This window comes from Microcebus murinus, chromosome X (assembly GCF_040939455.1).
Source record: "Microcebus murinus isolate Inina chromosome X, M.murinus_Inina_mat1.0, whole genome shotgun sequence".
Taxonomy (NCBI): domain Eukaryota; kingdom Metazoa; phylum Chordata; class Mammalia; order Primates; family Cheirogaleidae; genus Microcebus; species Microcebus murinus.
The window spans coordinates 97,113,972-97,136,116 of NC_134136.1; the positions used below are offsets into that span (position 1 = coordinate 97,113,972).

Here is a 22,145-nt window from a genome sequence, read left to right on the forward strand (position 1 = left end):
AAGTGCTCAGTAGCCTTGCATGACTACGAGCCTCTGTATCAGACAGGGCAATTCTAGAGCAGTGGTCTGGCGTGCATCCTGGGCTCTAGGGTTTTTAACCACCCTCCTCTCAGCCAGATAATACCCAGACTGAGTAGAGAACTGTAGCTATGTCCATTGGAGAAGGATCTGTGAGGTTTCTGAAATGAGAATCATTCAAAATAGCCACTCTGGCAATACGCTTTGCTAGTTGACGGTAAAGAATGCCAAGCAGGCCAGGCGCAGTGGCTCACGCCTGTAATCCTAGCACTCTGGGAGGCCGAGGCGGGAGAATTGCTCTAGGTCAGGAGTTCGAAACCAGCCTGAGCAAGAGCAAGACCCCCGTCTCTACTAAAAATAGAAAGAAATTAACTGGACAACTAAAAAATATATAGAAAAATTTAGCCGGGCATGGTGGCACACGCCTGTAGTCCCAGCTACTTGGGAGGCTGAAGCAGAAGGATCACTTGAGCCCAGGAGTTGGAGGTTGCTGTGAGCTAGGCTGACGCCACAGCACTCTAGCCTAGGCAATAGAGTGAGACTCTGTCTCAAAAAAAAAAAAAAAAAAAAGAGAGAGAATGCCAAGCAGTAACCTAGGTAAGTTATTAATTTCTCCCAATTTGTGTTTCATATTGGCCAAGTCCCCGGAATAATGTAAAAAAAAGGTAAAAAAAAAAAAAAAAAGAAGAAGAAGAAGAGACTTCCTCCACCATTTACACGTTGATCTGGATATATACCAGTGAAAGAAAATTTAAACATAAAATTCTGCTCTTTTAATTGAGGTCAAAGGTGTTGGTGTCCGCCTGGAACCTCTGCGCTGTGGAGAAGAGGAAGTTGGGGTTTGCAAGCTGCAGGTGGTTGCCAGAAGGAAACGAGTCCAGTGGGGAATGTGTGGGAGGTGCTGGGTGAGGAAAGGAGGCAATTGTGGTTGGCCTGAGGTCTGAAGTCTGCACAACCCACTGCGTCTCAGGATGTTCACGAAGCTGCTCTTGCTGGAGGCCTCGAGCCCGCCTTCCCACTGGGCCATACTTGTGGTTCTGCCCCCGAGACCTGGATGTGAAACTCAATACTCACGAATTAAAATGTCTCATCTCACCCGGAGGTTCAGTTGTCCTTAAAATGCTTTGGGAGTCATTTGGAATAATTTTTTATATTGGCTGCCTTTATTTAAATCCAAACACAGCTTCAATATTCCTGACGTATTTACTATTTTCCAGAATGAAAATACTGGGTCATCTAAAGTGGTAGCTCTTTAGTTATATGTAATTTTGTTATATTTATTTGACTTCAAATTAAGTCAGAGAATACACAAACACTGCAGTCTTATAACTTTAACAAAACGATACTATATTTCATTGAATCAAAAATTCTGTCAACCATAAGATGCATCATTTTTTCACATGTGCTAAGAAAGAGTAAGCTATTACATAATGCTTTTGTATCACTTGGAATTTTAATTTTGTGTTCAATTGAAGTAGTTCTTTTAGCCTTACTTAGACATTAATTTTTTCTTTCTTTCTTTCTTTCTTTTTTTTTTTTTTTTCGGAGCTGTTAACCAGAACATGTAGACATTAATTTTTATCATTCTTTTGTACCCATGTAAAAGGAGAGTACAAGTAAAAAGATTGGTTAAGGTATTCCTAAAACTTCTTCACAGAGTCTTTTTGATTTTAGATCAGCAATGTTTTTGTTTTCCCGCAAGATATTGTCGTCTTTCTCATCCAGAACAGCAGTGATTCAATATTTCTTGAAAAAGTATTCCCTACTTGTCTGCAAGATTTTTGTATAAGATGGCCTTTGGGATATGGGATAAGTTTTCATTTCATTGTCAAGTCGTGGTGAAATCTTTCTGAAGACATTTTAAGTGGCAATTTACCAGCCATGCACCTGACTCATTTGAAATGCTGACTGTAAGAATGGCTACGATCAAGTTCATGCATGGGCAGGCAATGGCAACTACATTGCGACTGTGCCTGGCTGACAGTCTTAAGATAGATTCTAATTTCAGAGATGGTAACATGCAGGAAAAAAAAAAAGTGCATCTTATAACTGATGAAATACAGTATGTAAATTATCTTTCTGATAATCTAGGCTCCCCAACTACTTGTCACATCCACCATACTAATATGCTTTAAACAATTTCACTGAGACTTATGTGATGTTCCTGCTTCAGCATACCTTGGCTTCAGTGTACAATGGTGTATAAGCAACACCGCCTGCTTCCTTCTCCTCTCACTCCAATCTGCAGCTACAAAGCTGTACTTCTGCAGAGTTCATCCTAACCTTTAATGTGCACACATACATGAATCACCTGGGAATATTGCTAAAATGCAGATTTTGATTCAGTAAGTTTGAGAGGGGATCTGAGAGTCTGCAGTTCTAGCAAGTTCTCAGGTGATGCCCACGCTGTTGGTCTGGGTACCCCACATTGAGTAGCTAGGCTTTAGTACGTCTAAGGACACAGTATGTCACCGAAGAAATTCAGTACCTCTCCAGGGTGCCTGGATGTTTTTGTTTTTCTTTATTCACATTATCATTTTGATGCAACCTCTATTGCAAGTTTCACTGTATTATATAAATACCAAGATTTTTTAGGGAAAAAAAAGAAAACAAGAATTTTTTATGTCCAGTCTTATGGCACAGGGAAAGAGATTCCTTCTCCTTAATTTTTTTTTCTGAAAGATTTGTTCATTTCATTTTCCTTTACTTTCTTTCTCAAACTTGGGAAACTTGAATTTATTAGGAAATCTGCATGTAATTGCAGATTAATAACCTATCCATTAATACCACATTAATTCATCATGATTAATAGCATCTATGTGAATGCTTAATGAATTAGTAATGATGGACTATTTGCTTTAAAGTGTCAAGAGAACATTCCATGTAAAAAGGCACTAGCTGTAACAGGAAAATTAATTATATGCTGGTTGGATAATAGCTTGTCACAAATAAGATATGTTTGTTTGGAAAGCCTCATGGGTGTTGATATTTGCACAGTGAGAGGTACTTTTTAAAACATTCATGAACCTTTTAATTTATGAAATGAGAAGGAAATTTTATCTTCATGAACAGTTAAGATAGGTTTGGGAACTAATATTTATGACAGAGAGCAACACATACACAAACACAAATACGTGCTAATATACTCACAAATTTGCTTGTGTCACTAAGCAGAGAGACGTCCTATAGTGGCCATTTAGATTAAGTTCCAAATTGAACTTCTACTACCTGCTGGTCTACTCTAAATTCATAAGTTCACTTCCCCAAGGCGTAAGCATTTGCTGCTAATTTTATTCCTTTAGAGAATCATTCATTTTCTCCATTGTCTTCACTCTAATTCTGTGATGTCAGCAGCCATCATTGTTTATTTCTGTCTTTGCCCTATATCTGAGGAAGTGAAGGTCAAGAAAATTATGTGACTTGCCCAAACCAATCCAGCCATATAATTTGTCCCCTGGAGATTATGGGTCTACCATTTCAAATGTCTCTAATTTTAACCCAGGTGGAAAGAGCAGCAGGAGCAGAGGCTCTGTCCAGCTGGTGCCTTTGAGGAAACCCAAGAAGCCCAGTGTGACTGGAGCTTTGAGTTGGAAGGGAGGAGGGACAAAAGACAAAACTGCAGAGACAGGCAGGGGTCAGAGCACACAGACCTTGTAGGCCATGTAAAGATTTTAGACTCTATCCTAGGGCAGCGGGAAGCCATTTGTAAATGTCATGTCAGGTGACGTGATGAGCAATGGATCTTGCCAGAGCACACTGGCTGCGTGCGAAGAATGGCTTGGAGCAGGTATTTGAGAGACCGGCTCATGCTTTACTGGCCCCATCATGCTGATCTGTTTTCCAGCTGGGTTATGCCAATGAAGGTAGAGTTTGGCCTCCTCATTAACAGAAAACTTCAAAGCATTATTGGTTATCCTTTTCTCTATATTCTTCTTAGGTCAGCGTGAAGGGTCATTGCTGTTTCTCTGCTGCCTTGGTTCCTTTGAGCTTAGGAAGGTATTTTGTTAGGCATCCCCAGTCATGGGGAGGAATTTGCCAGGGAAGCCATGGCAGCAGCTGGTGGGCACGGTAGTTAGGTCTCGTCCTACCAGCCCCTTTGCACCTTTGGGTCTACTGCTTGTGCCAAAGGTGCTATTGCTTCCCCCGCTTTGGGGGGGGGGAGAGGATTCTGGAAAGAGAAGGAAAGAAAGCCTTGCTCCTAATCCCTCATTGTCAGAAATCCAATTCTAGAGGGACTGGCTCCTTCAACCACACACTGTGGTTTGAACAGCCAGGAATAGAACCCCTCCTCCTCTCACCTCCTCGTGGAAGGTGGGAGTGAAAACAAGGGTTAGTTGGGAAGTGGCTTTTGAAACCTATGTTTACAGTGTTTTGATGCTGCTTTCAGAGATGAGGGAGGAATTGGGAAGTCTGGAGCTCAGATTTTTTAGGATTTCAGGGATATAATGTTTATCCCACTCTTCCTCTCCTTAGGGTGTGTGGTAGAAGCTGGAATTGAAAATAGATGCCCTGTGTTCTTTCATTTTCCACTTTGAAAGTCTTCCCTGCATAGTGCTGATTTTTTCCCCTTCTTGAATCAGTGAATCAACCCTCACCTCAAACCCCTATCAAATTTCACTTTTAAGAAAGGAACTTTTTTAAAACAGGGGTTGGCAGAACTGAGGAACTAACTTAGATCTGAATGGGCATGCAAAGAGTGTTTCGAAAACAAAACAATGTATGTAGTGTCCTCCTTGAAGAATGTTGACACTGAATTAAAATGGAGCTGCAGAGTGAGGAAATCGGCAAAGACAGGACAAAAGATCTTTCTTTGATTTGGGTGGGGTAGGAATGGTGGCGGTCGGAATCTGAGCTGGTGATGTTTCTTGGGATTGTAGGTGTTAAGAAAGACTGGTGAGTACTGTTGATTTAAAGTAGTGGTTTTCAAAGTGTGTTCCCTGGACCTGCACCATCAGCATTTCCTAGGACTCTGTTAGAAATGCAAGATCCTGGGCCCCACCCCAGATCTACTTGGGGAAGGACTAGCCATCTGGGTTTTAACAAGCTCTCCTGGTGATTCTGATGCACACTCAAGTTTGGAAACCACTGGCTTAGACTAGAGCAGGCATCCTCAAACTACTGCCCATAGGACACATGCGGGCCGCCTAGCACATTTATCCTGCCCTCTGGGTGTTTTTGCCACCGCTGCCTGTCCTGCTTAGCAGCCGACTCGTCCCGGGCCCACAGTGCGCACTCTCCAATGGCCTGAGGGACAGTGAACTGGCCCCCTGTTTAAAGTTTGAGGACCGCTGGACTAGAGCATAATGTGAAGTCAGTATTTGAGGACCTCATTCTGCTCTAGCCTTATCAGGTCTCCCACTTCTGGCTAGGTGTCTCAGGAGTCAGTGTTCTGGTTACAAATAGGGTGACAAGGCAAGGGAGTAGATGGCTCAGTGCAAAGCCATTCCACCACTGCAAAAAAACAAGTCAAGGTATAAACAGGAAGGTCTTTCTTCTAGTTGTGACTGAGAGATCTGTAGGGAAATTCCATGAGGGCATTGCTGCCTCTGGTTTAGCCACTGGGGGCCTGGTTCTCTCACAAGAAGGCAACTTGGGTAGCTGATGGTCAAATGAGCAGGATTCAAAGACCTGGGTTCAAATCTAAGCTCTAACCTTTGCTATCTGAGTCTTCTTGGACAAGTTCTTACAGTTTTCTCACCTATACGATGGAGTTAATGATACATGCCTCTTAGGTTTTCTGGAAAGGTTAATTGAGGTTATGTACAATACCCTTGACACAGAGCTGGTGCTTAATAAATTAATGCTGTCATTATTGGGTCCTTAGATGTCTCAGGATTGCTAAGGACAAGCCATTACAGGAAGTATATAACCACATATGGCCATTGTAGTGTTAGGAAGGTTGAAATAGGTGGGAAAAAATATATAACTAGGGTTTTACTATAGGAAAAAACCGAAGGTGGATTTTAATGATTTCAAGTTTGGTGCAGGACTTATATGGAATTATCTGCTAAAATACAAATTCTCTAAATAAGAAAGCTATTTTTTATGAGTTAAAACATCATATTGGCAGATTCATTGTAATGCTGTGCTATCAAAGAGTAACGCTAAATTATTTTGAAGCGTAACCTTGACAAGTGTAATCCTTATAAATTCACTTATAAGTGAACATAATAAAAGAGTTACCTTCCATTAGACTTTCATCGTGCCTGGCAGTTTTATAAAATTGATTTTATTGTGGACAAAGGTCTTTTGTGTTAAAAGTGTGTGTGTGGGGTATTTTGTGTTATTTGGTTACTCAAGATTCAGATTGATGACTTAGAGGATTTTAATCCCCCTAAAATCATCTCTGCCCCTCTTTCTTAAGCTGACACGAACCAACAATTATCAATTAAAAGATGATCATAAAACATGAACAGAGAAAATAAGTCTGACCAGCTTTTCTCCCTATATTTACCTGGGAGTTTTCTAGAGGAATGAGAAATATCAGCTCTTATTGTCTTTTCAGTATGTCAAACAGACTCAGTTAATCCCATGCTTGACTGGCTATGGGGCTGAGGAACTGCAAAGCTGAGTGTCACACAATCTGTGTGAAAATATGAGGGTTATGGGACCCACAGACCATGACTTAGTTAACTTGAATTTTATTTTTTTAATGAGAATAACAATGAGCTTTGCAAGCTGATTTAGAGTCTCTAGGTCTAACTGCATAAGGGTTTAATACCCATGCAGTATGAGTTAGAAAAATGCAATTTTTCAGCACAGTAAATAAACTGAGGAGCCTGGAAACCAAATTGAAGTCTGTAGCCTAGAAAATCAACAAGGGCTAAAAATAGTGAGATTAGAGGCGACATTCAACCATAGACCATTCAAAGGTGGTTTTTAAGTACCACCAAAGGAGAAACTGGGCCGTGATATGATAGGTAAAAAAAAAAAAAAATATATATATATATATATATATATATATAGGTCTAGAGAACATTCTGTTTATTATGTAGGTGTGGAAACTTAAAATAGAGATTTGATTTTCTGCAATTTTGATTTTTGTATGTTATTTCTCTCACTAGAAATAAGAGGGCGTTCCCTCTGATTTCTGAAAGAGATAGGTTGGCATAATCTACATGAAATTGAGAATTTACCTTGGTGACATTGATGTAAAGGTTTTAGAATGCAATTGCTGTTTCTGTTAAGCAAACTGAACAAATAGCTCCAGCAATCATTGGTTTCTGAGCAAATGGCCAGAGGATCCCCTTTAGAACAGGTGCAAGGATATATTGCGGAGTCAGGGGAAAGAACACAAGGGAGGGGGCTGGGTGTAGTGGCTCACGCCTGTAATCCTAGCACTCTGGGAGGCCAAGGTGGGTGGATCGCTAAAAGTCAGGAGTTCGAAACCAGCCTGAGCAAGAGCGAGACCCTGTCTCTACTAAAAATAGAAAGAAATTAATTGGACAACTAAAAATACATGGAAAAAAATTAGCTGGGCATGGTGGTGCATGCCTGTAGTCCCAGCTACGCGGGAGGCTGAGGCAGGAGGATTGCTTGAGTCCAGGAGTTGGAGGTTGCTGTGAGCTAGGCTGATGCCTGAGCACCTAACCCAGGCATAAGAGTCATAAGAGTGAGACTCTGCCTCAAAAAAGAAAAAAAAAAAAATGAACACAAGGGAAGATGTAGAGTTCCCGTGCTCTGGAGCCATCTCATTCAAATGCCGTCAGCTCAACGCGAACGTTCTTGGTAGTTTTTGCTCACAGGCCTAAAACTTTGTACATATAATATTTTGGAAGGTAGCATTAGTTGAGCAGGTCCTAAATATTGAAGGAACGTCACATGATTGGCCTGAGTTGCATGTGACTGCCATGAACTCTTGCCTAACCATTGTACTATAAAGTCCTCAGGAGTCTCATCCTTCCTTTGGAATTTCCTTTTTGTATTCTAGAGCACTCAATAAATGTCCTGTCTGAGCAGGGGAAGTAAATTGAGTGAGTAGACTTGATAGCCCTACTCTTGGTATCTGAGGATAACTAAGTATTTTTTTTTCTCTCCAGTATAGAAGAGCAGGGCATTGGGAATGGATGATTAAGCTGAGACAATTGCTAAAATCAAACTTAGGTATCCTAAAAACTGGTATTCAAAAAACGAAGAATAAAGTCTTTTTTTTTTTTTTTTTTTTTTTTTTTTTTTTTTTTTGAGACAGAGTCTCACTGTGTTGCCCGGGCTAGAGTGCCGTGGCGTCAGCCTAGCTCACAGCAACCTCAAACTCCTGGGCTCAAGCAATCCTCCTGCTTCAGCCTCCCAAGTAGCTGGGACTACAGGCATGCGCCACCATGCCCGGCTAATTTTTTCTATATATTTTTAGTTGTCCAATTAATTTCTTTCTATTTTTAGTAGAGACGGGGCTCTCACTCTTGCTCAGGCTGGTTTCAAACTCCTGACCTTGAGCGATCCTCCTGCCTTGGCCTCCCAGGGTGCTAGGATTACAGGTGTGAGCCACAACACCCGGCTGAGGAATAAAGTCTTGATTTTCATTGCATGTTATAGGGACTGGGGTGTGCAAAAAGGAGATTATGATGTTGATATGATCTGGGCATTGCTGATTATAAGGGAAATGATGAAAATAGTCAATCCAGCTTCTCATAGTTCTTTTCTGGTTAGATGAAAAGCTTTCTTTTAGACTTTCATTGTCAAGAATTCAACTCTGCAAGCATTCACTAAGTACCAACCATGTGAAGCTCTAGGCCCTGGGTGTTCAAAGATAACTGTGCCTCAGCCCCTGCCTAAAAGAACACTCAATCTAATGAAGAGTAACTATTGTTAATACCAATTTTTTGCACCCGAAGTATTTTTTTTGGTGACATTATTTGAGGCCCAATGACCAAAAATATCTTCCTTATTAAAATTCTCACATGATACATCCCTGTGAGGCTAGGCTTGTGTTACAAAGGCCTGGTTATCATGCCATGTGCAAAAAAAAAATTCTAGATAGACTGTAGATCTAAATGTAAAACAATAAAGATCCTGGAAGAAAACGTAGACTGTCTTCATGACTTTGGGATAGGCAAAGATTTCTTAGATAGGACACGAAATATGCTAGCCATAGAGGGGGAGAAAAATGAACAAATTGGGGTACATTAAAATAAAGAATTTCAGTTTATTATAAGATACCATTAAAAAATGAAGTCTATGTAATGGGAGAAGATTTTGCAATACAAATATTCAGAAAGGACTTGTGTGTAGAATATGTAAAAAACCCCTACACATCAATAAGAAAAAGGTAGATTATGCAATAGAAATATGTGAAGTAGACTTGAGTAAGTACTTCACCAAGGAGCATGTTGGTTGTCTTGGTTGGGGTAATGACTGGAAGGGAACACAGGGGGCAACTGGGGTTCTGGTAATAACGTTGATTACTTGCTTGGGTTTGCTTCGTGAAAATCCTTCAAATTATTATCTGTATACTTTTCTGTACTGTCACTGAAAAAGTTTACATAATAGAAAATGCCTCGTGCAGGACAAGGAATGTGAGCGAAATATTTTCGGAGGTTAATACTGACTGCAAAATTTATCTCCTCATTTAGCATTGCCCCTACTATGGAAGCAGAGGAAGTATTGAGAGCAGGCGGCTTTGCAAGGTGGCTAGAGTAGGTCCAGTTTGTTAAATAGTCCTGCACATGGTCTGGCAGTATCTTGTATTAGCATAAGGCCTTTGGCCACCAATATCCTGAGAAGGGAGGAGGGAAACAAAAGCGATTACGGAGGAAGCAGTGGAAACAAGCTTGATTACTTTACAATTTTGGTGTATGGCTAATTCTGCCTGTAATCCTATTTAAGTTGCCACTTATTGATCCCCTTATCACATGCCCAGGCACTGAGATAGAGGCTTTTGTGCATTACAAATTTTAAATCCTCACCACAGTCCTGGTAGGCATGTACTATTACTCAACTTTACAGATAAAGAAACTGGGGCTTAGAGAGTTTAAATAACTTGCTCAAATTCCAGCTAGGAAGTAGCAGCAAGCTACAGCTGGAACCCCTGTGTGTGTGATTCAAAAGCCTACCCCCTTGACACGTCTGTTATGTTGCCTTATTTTTTAAAGAAACCAATTTTATTTGATTGAGCATAAGGAAGAGAAGAAAAGTACTTAATATGTACTTAATGTTCAAATTTGATGATAAGAACTTCTCAAACCAATCTCGAAGTCTGAGGTTGGCTACATTACAGGTTTTTATGAACTGGAGTTTTCCTTTTCTGTTGTAATACAGTGAGGAATACCCGGATGGGGTGCAGAATTGAGAAATCCTCCAAGAAACCACACAGGTTATGATGAGAATGCCCCTGTATGGGTGACCTATGAGCCTTTCTCAATGCTTTAGGGATGTTTTAATAACCTGAGTAATTGCCTGTGATAGGCAGGCTTTGTTTTTTGTTCATTAATAACTCTCTAGGCTAGATTCTATTCCTCTCACCACTAATTCACATGCAGAGATACATAAAATGGATGCTGCCGGCTGATTGCCACAGCACTGTCTGCATATCAATGTTCTCTCCTGCCTGCTTGGGCACAGAGGGAAGGAAAGGAGGAGAGAAGGAAAAGGGAACCCCTGATAGCTGAATCTATTTTAAAAGCCAAATTCTGGTACAGAAACCAGAATTTTGACATATATAAATGATTGACGTTTGTGCGTGGTTAGGGCTTTGGGATTGCCCTACTTAGCATATGCATGCCCTCTTTTTCCCTTCTTGTGATCCACAGCATGCCTTCGGAGCACACACAAGTAAATATCTAATACTTTTAGTTCATTTTGCTCCTGTGGCTTGTTTTTGGTCCTCAGGGTATTCACATTTGCAGCCTGTGGAGCGTTTATAGCATTGGAACATCACCACAACCCTAAATGAAATTTGGATTATTTATTTCCAAATGTGTCTCCCTAACAGTGTGATGACTGTAATGATTGTGTAGGCAATATGGTGGAAAGGCGCATGAGCTGATTTGAATGGAAATACATGTGGATATAGCTTTCGAGCTTTCTGTTCATTAAAAAAGTCTGCTTTCTTTATCCTTGGGGCTAGTTATCCTGCCTTTATTGCTGCGATGATACGCAAGAAGGAAACACCAAAAAAGCTGAAATAATTGAAAATGCCTGGCCGGGTGCGATGGCTCACACCTGTAATCCTAGCACTCTGGGAGGCCAAGGCGGGTGGATAGCTTAAGGTCAGGAGTTCAAACCCAGCCTGAGCAAGAGCAAGACCCTGTCTGTACTAAAAATAGAAAGAAATTAATTGGCCAACTAAAAATATCTAGAAAAAGTTAGCCGGGCATGATGGTGCATGCCTGTAGTCCCAGCTACTCGGGAGGCTGAGGCAGGAGGATTGCTTGAGCCCTGGAATTTGAGGTTGCTGTGAGCTAGGCTGATGCCATGGCACTCTAGCCCGGGCAACAGAGTGAGACTCTGTCTCAAAAAAACAAAAACAAAGATAAGAAAATGCCCACATCCAACCCCACTTAGTTTATTTTACTGGAATCTATCTAGTTATATGGACTTGTTTTATGTACAGGTGCTCATAAAAAAACTGGACAGGAGTTCTGGGTTGCATCATTTGAAATGTAGAACTTGTAGTTTAGAAGTAGATTCCTCTTCGGGAAATATGTAATTATTTAATAATTTAATTAGCACTGTCCATGGTGTCTTGAAGCTATTCAGAGTACTGTAGGAATATCTGTTGTACTGTGATTGTGGGGGTTGCTAGGTTGTTTCCCCAAATGCCTTGACAACAGCAGTATGACATACATAGTTTGGTGTAGCAGTGACCTGGTGCCGTAGTCACCATAGGGATTCTTCATATTGGCTTCATTTTTGTAAATTAATACTGTCAAGTACATTCTTTTCTGGGGAGGGTTGTTTTCATTGAGTCCTGGCCTTCCTCTTTCTTTATTTAATGAAATAGTGACAGCTATCACTTTCTACCTTTAAACAATATTATTAGTGGATTTACAAAGAGAAAATCATTTTCCAGGTGGGCCTATGTCTACGCTGGCAACCATTTTATACACATGGCCTCATTTAAATGGCCAGGAGTTGCATGTATAAATGGGCAAGTTTTCAGGTAATTTGGGTAGGTTTTTCAATCTCACATCCCTGTTTCCCATGTAGACAACTCCTTTCATGTCCATAACATGTTTATGCAACATTGAATAAAACTTCTAATGGGAAATTTCTTCCAGGTGACCTCCCTGAGAGGCTAGGCTGGGAAGAAATCTTAAGAAACCCGACTCTGATGAAATTGCCTCTGTTGAGAATATTACTTGGTGTAGGAACAAGGGACAGAATTCAGTTATTTTTGCTTCTTGGATAAATGAATTCTGTTTCCTTTTGTGTAGGTGGCAGAAGAAATTAACCCCTACAGAAGATCCATTCTCATTCCAGTCTTAGTTGGAAATTGAACTTTTGTTTCTTTTGAGTTAGGGGAACCCTGGATAAGAGAATGTTAAATTGTTTTTATTTGAACCTCAAGCAACTTGGAATCAGTTCTGCTGTCTGCATGTCTTTGATAGATCTGTCTTTTCCAGGGTTGTCTGTCTTTATATTTAATCTTCTGGAGGCTGGGACTGTGATTATCAAATGACTTCTAACTTGGCACCATGTGTGGGTGGATACTAATGAATCCTTTCTTAACCTTTCCCAGCACTTTTGGAGAAATCAATCAGTAGAAGGAGGGACACTGAAGCCACACAGAAAGCCAAAATCCTTTATTCATCCTGCATGAATGAGAGTGAGTAATAAAGAAAATAAATGAAATATTCACCACCCTTAACCTTCAGAGTTCTATTAATGTTTAAAGATTTTGTTTGAGGAAAATGAGAACTACTAAGAATGATATTAATGTTTAAAGGTGTTGTTTAAGGAAAAAAAACAATTCTCAAAGACTGGATTTTGACTAGTCCTGTCTTAGTTAATGTTCTGTTGCTAGCCTGATGGAGAAGATAATCTTATTTCTAAGGCTTGAATTCTCTGGGTATCAACTACTCCATGAGAAACTTGGGCAGGGTCAAAAGGACAAACCCCATTGTACCTTGTGCAGAAACTGGAATTCAGAGGCCAGGCCAGATCTGGTCTGAGGAAGAGGCTGGGAAGAAGTACACTTGGGAATATTGATATGTTCCATAGGACCTACTGGACCCTACAGAAATCCAGGTTCCCTGGCATGCCAGGTTTCTGCATCAGCCTAACAAACATCTTAGTTGAGTGCCTTAGGCCTGTCTCAACATCTTGTGTCTAAATGGAGTTGGAAGAGATACTTGCCATTTTACCTGGTTCCCTTTCTCAAGGCCATTGTGGAAAGAAGCCAGTGCCTCTTGGAAGAGTATTAATTGGTCTAAGGTTTAGAGTATCATTTGGTGAGCTAGAAGAGAGCAGTAAAAGATAAGAGTCTGAAGCATTAATTCACCTTCACTGGGGAATGATTGGCTTCACTGAAGCATTTCCTTTAGTTAAGGGTGTTCCTTTGTCCCACCAAGTATTATCAGCCTAACATCACTCGTTGGCTGGGGTCAATGTAGTGAGGCATGTTTTATCGTAGGAAATATCCAGCAGGTTCCTTAGTGAGCTCTCCTGGAAGGAACAGTAGGTTTAGACAGTCACAGTGAAGTGTGGGTCATAGGTAAGTTCTATCTCTATGGTTATGTTCATCCCAACCTACCCTTTCCCTAATAGCTGAAATTTTAAGTTGGGGCCTTATGGGAATTTTCGCTTGAGAAGATGCACTTGCATTCTAGTTTGGTGATCCAGTTTGCAATTCTAACCCTCCCTTCATATCTGCTCCCTTTCAGAAGCGATTGAAAAAGCAGATGCCAAGCCACTGCTACATATCCTGCGGCATTCACCTTTTCGCTGGCCTGTGCTCGAATCTAATATTGGTCCTGAAGGGGTTTGGTCAGAGAGAAAGTTCAGCCTTCTGCAGACACTTGCAACATTTCGTGGTCAATATAGCAATTCTGTGTTCATCCGTTTATATGTGTCCCCTGATGACAAGGCATCCAATGAACATATCTTGAAGGTATAGTGAGAACTCATCTTCTTTGTTCAGTCTGAGATTAACCTTTTGGGCTGCCTTTCTGGGGAAAGAGACTCATGGTGCCTTAGTGAAATAATAAGGTAAAAATTCTATTGAACAGTAGGATCTAGAATATTCCTCTCCTCCTAGCTTTGCAGAATGTAGAGGATTATCAGACAAGTTTTGTTGGCCTTTTAGAAAGCTGGTGAATGAGTTTCAAGTGATCTGTGATCTGGCCCTCAACTGTCTACTTTGAGTACATGTAGGGATCCTAAATTCCAGTGGGCAGGGGGCTGCAATTTCCCTTTGTGAGCAAAGACTTTCTGAACTCTACCCTTTCCCTTGCCACTACATTCCCCCGATGGATGAGAGAACATGTGCTATAATTCCTTGTTCCCTTTTCAATAACATGTTCTTGCATACATGCCTAAACTTTCATTGTCAAGTTCAATCTGAATCTCTCCACCTTCCTTTCAAAAGATAAAGCAACACTTACTCTGTTCCAAGTGTTGGGAGAATAAGCATTTCTTTCATAAAGGGGTAGGCTATGTGAACAGACCCTGAGGTGATCACATTGGTAAGTTCAGGAGGCTGTCAGAAAACTACCAACAGTGAAAGATTCACCAGTGAAAGAGCTTTGCAAGAATTCAAATAACATTTTTCAAATTGTTTTGTGCTTTGATCCTGCTGGGTTTTTTTTGCTTCCATAGTTACTTTGACTAATAATGAAAATGTTATTGAACCAATGATTCCCCACCCCCAATTCTTTACTTAGTTAACCTACAGAATATTAATGATATATTGATATTCAAATTGTAGAAGTATATTACACTCACCTCATATAAGTCAACCTTTCAAAATCCAAATCCTGGAGTTTATCTTTTGATTTAGACCAGGGAATGGCATAGTTTTTTGGTAAAGGGCCAAATAGTACATATCTTAGGATTTGCAGACCATCTGACCTCTGTTGCAACTATACAATTCTGCCATCGTACCTGGAAAAGCAACCATAGACAACAAATGGGTATGGCTGTGTGGCGGACTTGCCTGAAGGCTGCAGTTTTCTGAACTTTGGTTTAGACAATGAAAGTCTTAATAAAAATCTTCAGTCATTAAAAGAATTCCCATCTACTCAGGAGGAAATTCTGAGTTTTAGAGACAGCTGTGTTTTCATGTTGGGTGATGAAATGATAACATGGTACTATGTGAGACACAATGATGGTGATGATCCAATTGACCTCTGTCCCATGTTGATAGATTACTCATTTCTTTTTTAAAAACTAGATTTTAAGACTGTCATTCTTAATTCTAGAACTATTCTGACATTCTTTCAAACACCTTAAATGGTGTTTTGAAGTAAGCTGGGGACTGTCTTTTAAACTTAAGCTTATGCACTCTATTGAACGATGGAAGATCTTGATTCTTACACAAGTGGGTAATTGTAAATGGGAGCCAGTTTATTTATTTATTTATTTTGACTAATTTCTAGACCTAGTCAAAGAATTGAATCTATTTTGTTAAATATTTTGTTATAGAAAATGACATACACAAAAATAAAAAGAATAGAACAATAAACAATCAACAATCAACCCAGCTTCAACAACCTTCAACTTTCTACTGTTCTTTCTTTCTTTCTTTCTTTTTTTTTTAATCTAAACCCCTCCTATTTGGGGGAAGGGGCTAGAATATTTTATAGCAAATCCAAAATATAATATCATTGCACTAGTAAGTATTTCAGTGTTTATCTCATGGAAAGGACTATTATCACAACAAAAATGGTAATCATAATCCATAATTAATGTTTAATACCCAGTTAATTTTTGCTTCTCTTGATTGTCTCAAACATGTCCTTTTTTTGAAAAACAAAAACAGTTGGTCTTTGATTTGGGCTCCAAATAAGCATCATATATGCATTTGGCTGATATGTCTATTTTAATTCACAAGAGTTCCCCCTCTTTGTTTTTTAAACCACATTTATGTGTTGAAGAAACTCGACTATTTGTCCTATAGACTGTCCCATATTCTGATTTTGGCTGATATCTGGGTAACCTGATAGCTGATGAGAGAAAGTTCTTGTTCATAGGAGAATCACAGCTTAAAAAATACAGGAGAAATAATAGAATTATAGAGTTATCCAATTTATAAAAATCTCTAATGAAATGATAAATCTATATAATTATCATCAATAGCTGTTAAAACCATTAGGTGAAAGGGTGATTGGGAAATTCATAATAGAGAGATCAGATTGACATCACCATAACCCAAATTCAATGATGGCATTGCTAAAAGTGGGACAGCTAGATATTGTGTGCCTTCTGATACCATGCAGTAGGAAGTATACACTATCACCAATAATGTTGTGCCAAAAAAAGGGAAAACAAAAACTTTGAATGTGATCAAGCTTCTAGTTTTCATACTAGCTTACAGAAAACATGAGAAATAGAGGAAAATGGAAACCAATTTTTAACAGCTTGCCTTGCACACTTAATAGTCAATTAAACTGGTTCTAGAAATGCTAAACTGTCTTTGGATAGAATACTTTCCAAATGTAAGGAGGCACTCATGTATTTATTATTGCCGTCCTGTGCCAAGATGGCAGCTTATTCCAAAATGAAATGTTTGAGCATTGCTTGGTATTTGAGTGCAGCACACGTTTGCTTTAGTTCTGTCCCTGTTTGTATTATTTTACATTAGTGAATATTCACACATCTGAATTAATGGCCTTCCCCCAAATACAATATAGCTACAGTCTTCCTAATGATAATATAGTTACAAGAAGTTTAAGCATGTGTCTAGAGATACTAGGAGAAGCTTTCTTCTGAACATGAAACCCAATAAACTTGACAGCAAAAATTAGTGTATCTATGGCTGCCAAAGTTGTAGAATTTGTGAGTGTTGCTTTTTTATTAGTTTAAAAATAGTTCAAACTATAAAAAACAAAATCTAATTCAATGAATACCTTTTAGGTTTTGTGGAACATAGTTTGCAAGCCATTGACATAGTGGAAAAAGAGTAGGCTTTGCTGTTAAAAAGTTTGAAGTTTGCAGTTTAGCTTTGTAATTTACTCATTGAATATCTTGGTGCAAGTTAGTTAACTTTTCCAACTCTCACTTTCCCCATGTGTAAGGAAGGATGAATTAAAATATACTTTTCACTGTCACTGTGAAGGTTAAAAATGACTCGAATTTTGTGATAGTTTCCATGGTAGATAGTGGCCCATCGTAGCATATGACACAAGGTTAGCTTCTCTTAAAGCATGACCCAGCAACTGGTCAGCACCATTTGGAGAATCTTTCTCTTCAAATTTGTGTATCCGACATGCCTCTCAGATGTTAAATTCAGTTGTGCCAGAAATATGTATTTTCTTTAATCAGCCTACACTTTGACTCCAAGCTCCCACCCCACCTTTTGGTGGGAAAACTGAACCTCATTCCAGGTACTTCTCCCTCTCCTCGTGGCCCCATTTCTCAGTCTTCTCTGAGGGTACTGGGAGACCCTCCTGTCATCAGTTATCTGGTTTCTGAGAAGAAACGCACCACGGAACCTGTGTATCTCCTTCCAGTGTGCTTCTGTGATGCTGGGGTCCTGGGCTTCCCATTCCCTTTCAGATCATGTCACACACATTCTAGGGGCACCGACTGGTTCCTCTGCTCATGAGAACCATTGATTTCTTTTGCTGCCTGGGAGATCCTCTTTCTGCTCTGGGAAAAAAAAATCCCCTTTACCTCAAACTCTCTTCTCTCAATGTCCTTAGGCTTCCTTTTCCATCCAATTCTATTTTCCACAGTGTTTTTAGCTGTTCTAATCCCAGAAACCCACAGGGATAAGAAAAAGGCCTCCTTCTGGGCAGACACAACACTGTGGGCATACTGTTGGGTGAGCAGATGGTGCCTTTGGGTGAAGAAAAATACACCCCTTCCAAGGGGCAGATATGTCCCCATGCCAAGGACATGCAGTGTGGCTGGCAGGCATTGCTCCAAGCCACACAGTGGCCCTCTGCAAAGCTCCCCTGTGGTGAGATGGCATGGGATTTGCCACAGGTTTAAGTGGGAGAAAGGAAATACAAAAATACAGAAAACAACAGAAGTTAGTGACCAAAAACATTGTCTTGCTGCATGTGTTTGGATTTTTTTTGTGTCAGGAGACAGGAAGAATGAGGATTTAGGGGACTATAAAAGACTTGAATGTATATGATCCTGAAAGAGTATTTGGAAGGTAAGGGGTTTCCCAGTATGTGTTACTAGTTATTGAAAAAAACAACTTAAATCATTATCACTCAATGGCCTGCATTTTTCTGGCTTTCAGCAAATTAATAAAAACAACAAGGAGAGACTTTCTTAGAAATGAAGTTTTTCTAATTTCCTTGTCTTTTATTTTCCTTTTTTATCTCCTTCCCAGGAACTGGCAGAGCATAGAATTTTATTTTGTTATTTTTATTTATTTTTTTATTGATACATAATAGCTGTATATATTTTCATGATACATATAATTTGATACATTCATATAATCAAATCAGGGTAATTGTAATATCCATCACCTTAAATATTTATCTTTTCTTTATTCTAGGAACATTCAAATTATTCTCTTCTAGTTATTTTGAAATGTATCATCCATTAATGTTAACTATAGTCAGCCTACTGATTTATCGAACACCAGGTCTTATTTCTTCTATCAAACTGTATATTTGCACCCATTAATCTAACTCTCTTCATTTCTCCCTCCCCTTGCCCCACCCTTCCTGGCCTCTGATAACCACAAATATACTCTGTATCTTCAAGAGATCTACTTTTTTAGCTCCTACATATGAGTGAGAACATGTGATATTTGTCCTTCTGTGCTTATTTTTTTTTTTTTTGAGACAGAGTCTCGCTTGTTGCCCAGGCTAGAGTGAGTGCCGTGGTGTCAGCCTAGCTCACAGCAACCTCAAACTCCTGGGCTCAAGCAATCCTTCTGCCTCAGCCTCCAGAGTAGCTGGGACTACAGGCATGCGTCACCATGCCCGGCTAATTTTATATATATATTAGTTGGCCAATTAATTTCTTTCTATTTATAGTAGAGACGGGGTCTCGCTCTTGCTCAGGCTGGTTTCGAACTCCTGACCTCGAGCAATCCGCCTGCCTCAGCCTCCCAGAGTGCTAGGATTACAGGCGTGAGCCACCACGCCCGGCTCCCTTCTGTGCTTATTTTGATTAACATAATGGCCTCCAGTTCCATATATGTTGCTGCAAATGACAGAATTTTATTCTTTTTTATGGCTGAATAATGTCCCATTGTGTGTATATACATTTTATTTATTCATCCATTTATGGACACTTAGGTTGATTCCATATCTTGGCTGTTGTGAATAGTGCTGCAATAAACATGGGCATGCAGATATCTCTTTGATATACTGATTTCCTTTCTTTTGGCTATATACCCAGAAGTGGGATTACTGGGTCATATTGTAGTTCTATTTTTAGCTTTTTGAGGAACCCCATATAATTTTCCATAGTGGCTGCACTACTTTACATTCCTACCAACAGTATACAATGGTTCCCCTTTCTCCTCATCCTTGCTGGCGTCTATTGTTCCCTGTTTTTTTAATAGCCATTCTAACTGGGATGAGATGGTATCTCTCTGTGGTTTTGATTTGCATTTCTCTGATGATAAGTGGTGCTAAGCATCTTTTCATGTACTTGTTGGCCATTTGTATTCCTTCTTGTGAGAAATGTCTATTCTAATCCTTTGACCATTATTTAATCAGATTATTTGTGGGTTTCTTTGCTATTGAGTTATTTGAGATCCCTATATATTCTGATTATTAATCCCTTGTCAGATGGATATTGCAAATATTTTCTCCCATTTTGTGGGTAGTCTCTTCACCTTATTGATTGTTTCTTTTGATATGCAGAAGCTTTTTAGCTCAATGTAATCCCATTTGTCTATCTTTGCTTTGGCTGTCTGTGCATTTGAGATCTTAAACAAAAAATCTTTGCCCAGGACAATGTCCTAGAGCGTTTTCCCAATGTTTTTCTTCTAGTAGTTTCATAGTTTCAGGTCTTAGATTTAAGTCTTTAATCCATTTTGATCTGACTTTTCTACATGCTGAGAGATAGGGGTCTGGGTTCATTCTTCTGCATATGGTTATCAGTTTTCCCCAGCACTATTTATTGAGGAGACTGTCCTTTCCTCATTATATGTTCTTGGCACCTTTGTTGAAAACAAGTTGGCTATAAATCCATGGATTTATAGCTGGCTTTTCCATTCTGTTCCATTGGTCTATGTGTCTTTTTTATGCCAGTAACATGCTGATTTGGTTACTCTAGCTTTGTAGTATATTTTGAAGTCAGACTGTGTGATACCTCCAGCTTTGTTCTTTGTGCTCAGGATTTCTTTGGTTATTTGGGGTCTTTTGTGGTTCCATATAAAATTTGGAATTGTTTCTCCATTTTTGCAAAGCATGTCATTGGTATTTTTATAGAGATTTCATTGAATTTGAAAATTTCTTTGGGTAGTATTGTCACCTTAACAGTATTAATTCTTCCAATCCTTGAGCATGGAATATCCTTCCATTTTTTGTGTCCTCTTAAATTTCTTTCATCAGTGTTTTGTTTGTCTCACATAGATCTTTTACTCATATACTGCTGGTGGGACTGCAAACTAGTACAACCTCTATGGAAAGTAGTATGGAGATACCTCAAAGAACTAAAAGTAGAACTCCCATTTGATCCAGCAATCCCACTAGGTATATACCCAAAGGAGAAAAGACATTCTATAAAAAAGGTATCTGTACTTGAATGTTTATAGCAATACAATTCACAATTGCAAAGATGTGGAAACAACCCAAGTAACCATCAATACATGACTGGATTAATAAAATTTGGTATATGTATACCATGGAGTTCTACTCAGGCACTAAAAACAATGGTGAATTAACATCTCTTGTATTATCCTGGATAGAGCTAGGGCCCATTCTTCAAAGTGAAATATCACAAGAATAGAAAAACAAACACCATATGTACTCACCATTAATTTGCTATTAATTGATCAACATTAATGTACACAAATGGTAAGTAACATTCATAGGGTGTCAGGCAGGTGGGAGGGGAGAGGGGAGGGGATGGGTAAATCTACATCTAACAGATATTGTCTGTACTTTTTGGGGAATGGGCACCCTTGTTGAGTGGTGCCAAGGAAATTTATATAACCAAAACATTGGTACCCCTATCATATTCTAGGAAAAAAAACTGCTTAAAAAATTGAAACCTTAAAAAAAAGGTATGTGTTTATTGCTATAAACTTTCCTCTTGGTACTGCTTTTTTTTTTTTTTTTTTCTGTATCCCATAGGTTTTATTACGTTGTATTTCCATTTTCATTTGTTTTCAGAAATTTTAAACTTTTCTTCTTACTATCTTCATTGACTTATTGGCCATTCAGGAGCATGCTGTTTAATTTCCATGTGTTGATGTAAGGTTCCTCTTATTATTGATTTCTAGTTTTATTACATTGTGGTCAGAAAAGATACTTGATATGATTTCTACTTTTTTGAATTTGTTGAGACTTATTTTGTGGCCTAATATATGATATATTCTGGGAAAACATTCCATGTGTTGATGAAAAGAATGTGTATTCTGCAGCAGCTGGGTGAAATGCTCTGTAAATGTCAGTTAAACCTATTTGGTCTAGTGTGTAGTCTAACTCTGATGTTTGTTCGTTAATTTTCTGTGTAGTTGATATGTCCATTACTGAGAGTAGGGTGTTGAAGTTCCCTACTTTATTCCAATCTTTTTCTCCCTTTAGATCTATTATTTGATGTTGGGTGCATAGATACTTATAATTGTCATATCCTCTTGCTCTATTGACCCCTTTATCATTATATAGTGACCTTCTATGTCTCTTTTTACAGTCTTTAAAGTTTATTTTATCTAATAGAAATATAGCCACCTCTGCTCCTTTTTGGTTTCTACTTGCATGGAATATCTTTTTCCATCCCTTCCCTTTCAATCTATGTTTCTTTATAGTCGAGGTAGGTTTCTTATAGGTAACATATAGTTGGGTCTTATATCTTTATCCATTCAGCCATCTTTGCCTTTTAATTGGAAA

At 39.1% G+C, this 22,145-nt stretch overlaps 1 protein-coding gene across 2 annotated transcripts in view; it reads left to right on the forward strand.

The window, feature by feature from the left end:
* Positions 1–22,145, forward strand: part of PHEX (phosphate regulating endopeptidase X-linked) — a 209,578-nt gene that overhangs the window by 30,692 nt on the left and 156,741 nt on the right. For both annotated transcript variants that reach the window (XM_012784616.2, XM_075999112.1), the window contains exons 4-5: positions 12,695–12,781; positions 13,839–14,065. In XM_012784616.2, the coding sequence (XP_012640070.1) occupies positions 12,695–12,781; positions 13,839–14,065 (314 nt within the window). The remainder of the gene's footprint in view (positions 1–12,694; positions 12,782–13,838; positions 14,066–22,145) is intronic.